The sequence below is a fragment of the Bidens hawaiensis genome, unplaced genomic scaffold (genome assembly GCF_021521415.1).
Source record: "Bidens hawaiensis isolate Kalapana, Puna unplaced genomic scaffold, B.hawaiensis_p1.1 tig00030468_1, whole genome shotgun sequence".
In the NCBI taxonomy this organism is placed as follows: Eukaryota; Viridiplantae; Streptophyta; class Magnoliopsida; order Asterales; family Asteraceae; genus Bidens; species Bidens hawaiensis.
Window position 1 is genome coordinate 208,347 of NW_027495069.1, and position 7,173 is coordinate 215,519.

The following is a 7,173-nucleotide window of genomic DNA, read 5'->3' on the forward strand; positions in this document are numbered from 1 at the left end:
AACCCGACGGGTTTTGAGCCGGGTATACCCAACGGGTATTTTGTCAAAACCCGATAGGAAACCCGAAACCCGACGGGTAATTACCCGATTAAAACCCGACGGGTTTGGGATGGGGTTTTATAACCAGGTATGGGTTTGGGAATACCTAAACCCGACCCATTGCCATTCCTATTTCAAACCCTAATCACCCCATAACCCTTTCCAACCGTCATTGGATGAGAAACATGAGTTCTTGGGTAACCTTGGGAGCTTGTGGGTGATTAGGAAGATTAGGCGTCATCAACATCATTGTTTGATCGTTAATTGTAAGTGTTTCATCAATAATCACTCGTTTACGTGTTTGTCTATTGTTCGTGTTGAAAAACCCTAATAAGATATGAAATATTTTTGTAATATGGAGGTTTTATGATGGTTGTGATAATTTTTGTTCGTTTATTGGTGTAGTAGAACATTAGGGTTATCGTATACAAGATTATCATTCGATCTTTGTTGAAATCAGACTGCTGACAGCTTTGTACTCGCTTATTGTTTCGACTGTAACTTGATGATAAATGATGGTTTTTAATAAATTCTTGATTTTAGGATATAGTTCGTCGAGTCTAGTTTCCATAAAGTTATGAATTGTAATTTTTTGATATACATAAGATAGGTTTTATGATTTTACAAGATTTCATATCTAGTCTGATTCGGGAACATGTTTACTGGTCTAACTTCCCAACATAATAACTTGAGATTGAAAAAGCCAAATGGGTTGGTTCCACTTCTGGAACTTAGTATTATAAGTTTATGAGACAATTCAATTGGCCTTATATAATTTGCATAAATGAGTTGAGAGAACCATGAAAATACTTTTTGTTGTGCAATCTGCTACACTGTTTGTACCTATCTATAATGATTGAATTATTGTGAGCTTTTTATGTATGAAAAATATAATAAAAATTGTCTGAGAAACCTAATCCATATATTCTACTGTGATAAATTTTGTAGAATTTATCTTTGAGTTTTGCATAGTGAATAAAATCAGTTTGTACATGCTAAAATCTGTCTCGTGAACTGAATGATCATAAGTTAGGTTGTATGATGAATATTTAGTTGCTTTGCCATGATATGATATGTGGATACATGTTAGGACTTTTTGGTACAGTTGAAATTACTTATTATCACCAACGAGTCTTCGGGTCAAGTTTGTGGTTGTGTGTGAGTCCATACGTGAGGCTTAGAGTCTTGTGTTATTGAACACACTCTCATAACTTAAACACTTGTACTAGGTAACACTTAACGAGTCAAGTGCATTCTTTTGGATTTTGAGAAAAGTCTATTACATGCGTCACCAGGTGAGTTCATGCTTTTTCCCTAGTTGTTTTCTGGATTGAAAACAACAAAACTATTTTCGTATACTTGTTTTCTGGATCGAAAACAACAAAACTATGTTCGTATACTTGTTTTCTGGATTGAAAACAACATACATTTTCCTTACTTGTTTTCTGGATTGAAAACATGGACATACTTACATACTGGTTTTCGGGATGAAAATGCAACGACTTGTTTTCTGGATTGAAAACATGGACATACTTACATACTGGTTTTCTGGATGAAAACGCAGCGACTTACTTTGGATTTATGTAGTTTCTTATATATCGCAAGTGTATACTAGATGCCTGTAACAGCCCAGCTACCGCCGCACCACAATATTGTCCGCTTTGGCCGGGACGTACCACCATCACCTCACGGATTTGCATTTGGTTGCCCATGTGAAGACTTCCCAGGAGGTCACCCATCCTGATACTACTTCCACCGGAGCACGCTTAACTGTGGAGTTCTCCTCTCATCCACTACCATTAATCGCCCAAAACGCGTTATGATAAGAAGGTATCCACCTCCTTATAAAGAAGGCTTAGGTCTCCTCCCCAACCGATGTGGGATGTCACAATACCCTCATATCACTTAAAGTCCTTACATACCATGAACCGTTAGGATAGGATCGCGGGGAAATTTAAGTAGTACTGCTGGGTTTGAGAAACCCCACCTGCTATATGTAACATCCTAAAAATTTTAATGATGAATAAAGGAAGTTATGTTTAGTGATTTCGCGTAATTAATTAATATCGGGTAGGGAGCGGGTCTTGGACGTGGATTAATTGAGATGGGTTAAATGAGAATGGGATTTCAGGGATATAAATACCCCCAAAATCCCAAAATATCTTCATTTTCACCAAACTCCCTAACACCCCAAAACACACACACACACCACACGCATACCGCCGCCGGCCGGCCGAGCCAAGGGAAGAGTCGGGCAGGTCCGAGAGAGAGCGATTAGTGTACTAGCAAGTAAACGAGATCCAAACAAGCCCAAAAAGGTATGATTCTTGATCTTTGAAGTTTAAAGATCCAAGCTTTTTTAGTGTATAAGCGACCGAAAATGGTCGGGAAGCGTAGTGGGTGATATTGAACCATAGCAAGGGTGTTAAAATCGCTCAAAATGCTGGAAAGAAACCGAACAGCGGCTGTCTGGGCAACTTCGCCTGCATCTGGGCAACTTCGCCTTCAAAGCGATGAACTTCGCCTGCAAGCTAAGTTCGCCTGATGAACTTCGCCTGCAAGCTAAGTTCGCCTGATGACAACTTCGCCTGAGGCCAAGTTCGCCTGATGACAACTTCTCCTAAAGCCAAGTTCGCCTGATGACAACTTCGCCTAAAGCCAAGTTCGCCTGATGACAACTTCGCCTAAAGCTAAGTTCGCCTAAGGTTTAACTTCGCCTAAAGCTAAGTTCGCCTAAGGTTTAACTTCGCCTAAAGCCAAGTTCGATTAGGAAGTAAACTAAAAATCTAATGAAAAATGTGTTAAGACAGTTAATGGAAATAAAATTTTTCCAAGCTGACCTGGCAGCTCGACCCCAGCCAGGGGCTCTGCCCCTTGGACCCTGCTAGGGGCTGCCGCCCCTAGACCCCGCTGCCAGGGGCGCTGCCCCCGGACCCCCGTTCGTTGTGGGTCATATAAAGATAGACATACATTATGAGAAGTGATAGTTAATTGATACGTATACTTGTTATACAGTCAGCCGTGCACAACTGAAGAAAGGAATTACGATTAACGGTGAACGTAACCGTGTTCAGGTGAGTTTCTAGCCCCATTCCTTGTTATGTTTTCGGGGCTGTGTGCATACTTGATGTGTTGTTAATACATTTATCCTAAGTGATAAGTGTATGCCCTATGTGATATATGTGTTATGTAAGAATGATTGCTTGATGGTACGTGAACGATCTTCGGATATTGCACGTACTGTCAGGTTGTAATGCTATGTATAAGGTAAGTATAATATGAATGCTTATGCGTATGAACGTGATAGAGATAATAAAAGAAGGAAATAATGATGTATGGTCGTATGGTTACGAAAAGGGGTACCGAGCCCTAATAATACTCGAGGTATGATGTATGGTTGTATGGTTACGAAAAGGGTACCGAGCCCTAATAATACTCGAGGTATGATGTATGGTTGTATGGTTACGAAAAGGGTACCGAGCCCTAAAAATACTCGGGGTATAATGTATGGAACGAAGAGGGAATCGAACCCTACTAATATTCGAAAACTAGGGACCAGACCCTTATAATATCTGTGATGTTAGGGACCAGACCCTTATAATATCTGTGATGTTAGGGAATCGAACCCTTCTAATATTCGAAACTAGGGACCAGACCCTTATAATATCTGTGATGGTAGGGACCAGACCCTTATAATATCTGTGATGTTAGGGAATCGAACCCTTCTAATATTCGAAAACTAGGGACCAGACCCTTATAATATCTGTGAGGTTATAGGGCGAAAGGCTCTTTAAAACGTATGATTATGTATGTAAAGAAAGTATGAAGGTAAAAATGAAAGTAAAAGCACTTAAGTGTGTGTGAAAGAAAGTTAAGAGGTTAAGTATGAAGTGTAAAGAATGTATTGTGTGATTCTGTGATTAACTAGAACTCACTCTGCGTAGCTGACTTTTAGTATGCACGCAGGTGAGTAGGATGAGACAGCTGGCTTGAGCGGGGACACATGGCAGAAGAATAAGAGCCTGGCATCTGAAGACTTACGATGTTTTAATTTTAATGTTTTAATGTGAAAGACAAAGGACGTTTTGAGACAAGTTATGAAATATTGTAATGTTTTATGAAAGTTTTATATTCCGCGTAAATGTTTTAATTAACTCTGATATTTAGAACTGTGTTTATGAGTAAATCCAACACGAAAGTAGGGTTACCGGTAACGGGGCCTTACACTATAACTTGACTGGAGGTCGGACGGGTGTAAATTGTCTTGACGTACATCGCCAGTGTTTTGTGATAGACCTGGTAGGAAGGCATACAGACAGTCAGCTTCGGTTCAAACGTCTAGTAGCTTGTAAACGGGTTAGCTACCCTGGTATATTTGAAAAGTGCTAAATCCAAATACACTACTTATGCTACGTATACTATCTATACTATATATACTACTTTTTACTACAACTTATGAACTCACCAACCTCGTGTTGACCCTTGAGTATTTATACTTGCCCAAGTTGCTAGATGTGCTAAGGAGCGGATTGCATTGCATGTGTCTGTAGTCACACTTGTCGGATGAACTTTTTATTTCACATTATTTACATTTGATGGGTTGTGCATGTTTTGAACTCATGGTTCATTGTTTTTAAACCATTTACTTATACGCTTCCGCAAAAATTTTAAATTGTTTGGATTGGATTTTGTGTTCTCATGTTTGAATGAGACGTAAATAAATGTTTTGGATATTTTAATTTGATTGTTTGGTATAACGAATGAGCTAGATCCTGGTATGTCACATGCCTCGCGGTAAAACTCCATTAGTCGAAATTGGGGGTGTGACAACATGTCCTCACTATATGTCCATCTACAATGAGGACCCTTGTAGTAAGGACTCTATGGTCCTATTGTAACGAGACTATGGCGACAACTTTGATAGTGACGAAATGTCCTATGGCTATAGGTTAGAAATGGCCTATAATTAGGGCATGTCCTCGGTACATACCTGAATTTGTCCTCAACATAAGCCTTTATTCTTGTAGTGATTCAGGGCACCAAATTGCTTGATATATGTTAAAACATGTATAAGCCTTAGGGTAATACCCACAATCTCAAGAAGCTTCTCTCAACATGCTTCTTTGGCTCCAAGTGAGCAACTATCGATCAAAGTGGAAAACTCATTAATCAATTCATTCTCCTTCATGCAAATCACCTCGAAGTCACATCTCAAGGTTTGGAGACTCGCTTCTCTTACCCGTTCGGCATCCATGTGCGCCTTTCAGTGCGTCTCTCACGCTTCTTTTGTTGAATCCGTCTCTTCTATCAAAAGGATCACTTCCTTCGAAACAACTTGATAGATCACGATCAATTTCATACGATTCAATCATTCTTCAACATCTGCAGTATGCCTTATTCCCCACACTCCTTGTGTCGCATGTTAAGCTCCATCTTCAAAACACATACAGCATAATCATGCTCTGTAAGCATCGGGTAACGCAGGTTTCTTTTTTTTATTGACCCTATCAGCTTCTCACACATGTAAACTTTGGACATTATAGCGAGTAACCTATTAGTGAAAATAATCATAAACTTGATAAGTAAAGGTTCATGTACAAAATAATCTCAACATGAGAATGTAGAAAACAATACCAATATACCAAAAATAAGACGTATGAAACAATACATACCACAATACCAATATACATAAGTAATTTTTTATAATAAAAAAGAAAACAAACTAATAATAACAACAAAATAATCAGAATCAGCAACAAAATAATAACAACAAAAGAAAAAAAACCTAATAATAATAACAAAATATAAATCAACAAATACTTATAACGTCTCATAATTAAAATTCATTGTTTTCATGTTAAGAATATTCGCATTTGATCCTGAAACCTAAAGTAATAAACCAATTCATACAAATATATCATAACTGGGCCTGTGAGAAATGGATTGTAAAGCCTGCTATTACCCTATAGCCTACATGACTTAACGATCCAACTAAAAGTTTGTGCTTCACATCAAATCGGATCCTCATCTGAAACCGGTTCGGATCCGACCCGTCAGATTGAAATCGAATCGAGTGTATACGCTTTGAACCCAGTTTTGAAACCCTATTTCTAATTCATCCGAATGGAACCGATGCTAGTTCAATCAATTACCCAAAACGATGTAAAATCATCCGTACCGCCGCAGTACATACAACCACCGGAGCACCGACCAACCAAACTACCTAACGCTACGGCCACCGGCCATAAAATCCCGACGATTGACCTCGCCGGAGACACGGATTTGACCCAGATTACAAAAGCTTGCACTGATTGGGGTGCGTTTAATGTAATTAACCATGGTGTTTCAGTTCAGTTGCTGGATGATATTAGGACAGTGGGTTCGTTGTTTTTCGAAGAGCTGCCGATGGCGGAGAGGCTTCGGTACGCGTGTGACACGAATTCGCCTGCTTCGGAGGGTTACGGAAGCCGTATGCTGGTTGCTACTGATGATGCTGTTTTGGATTGGAGAGATTACTTTGATCATCATACTTTTCCTGTTTCGAGACGGAATCCGTCTCGGTGGCCTCATTCGCCTTCTAATTACAGGTTAATTGTGTATTAGTTAAAGTTCTTTAATGTGTTTGACACTCAATTCTTTGATTTGATCAGTTAATTTGTCTGATATTGAGTTGGTTACAAGCTAAGCAGTTAATGTGGAAAAATATCGACCGATATCGGTTATCGCGGTGGATATCAGTGGGATATCAGTAATTTTAATATCATGTAAAACACTAGCAATCGTAACAAGTAGGAACTGATTAAGACTTAAAACACTAACATTGGACACTAAAATTTGATAATTAAGACTTCAAACGCTGATATCGGGAATATCGGTGATATATCGGTCAAATGTCGGTCAGTATCGCTGATATTATCGGTATCGATATTTTGACCGATATTTTATCAAGGGACTGATAACCGATATATCACCTGGCGATATCGGCTGCATAGATTACAAGTATGGATGCTCTAATCGAATTAAATTATTCGCATTTTTAAATTTTGAAGATGGATTCGAATTCGATTTTTAAATTCGATTACTAAGTTCGTATTCGATTCGAAATTTTGAAGCTGGAGTCGTGTTTGATTTGAA

The 7,173-nt window shown here is 38.9% G+C and overlaps 1 protein-coding gene across 1 annotated transcript; it reads left to right on the forward strand.

The window, feature by feature from the left end:
- The first annotated feature begins 6,162 nt into the window (after positions 1–6,162).
- LOC143580404 (jasmonate-induced oxygenase 4-like) lies at positions 6,163–6,642 on the forward strand. Its single transcript, XM_077063435.1, has one exon. It carries the CDS (start codon positions 6,163–6,165, stop codon positions 6,640–6,642), a length of 480 nt encoding a protein of 159 aa, XP_076919550.1.
- The last annotated feature ends 531 nt before the right edge of the window (positions 6,643–7,173 follow it).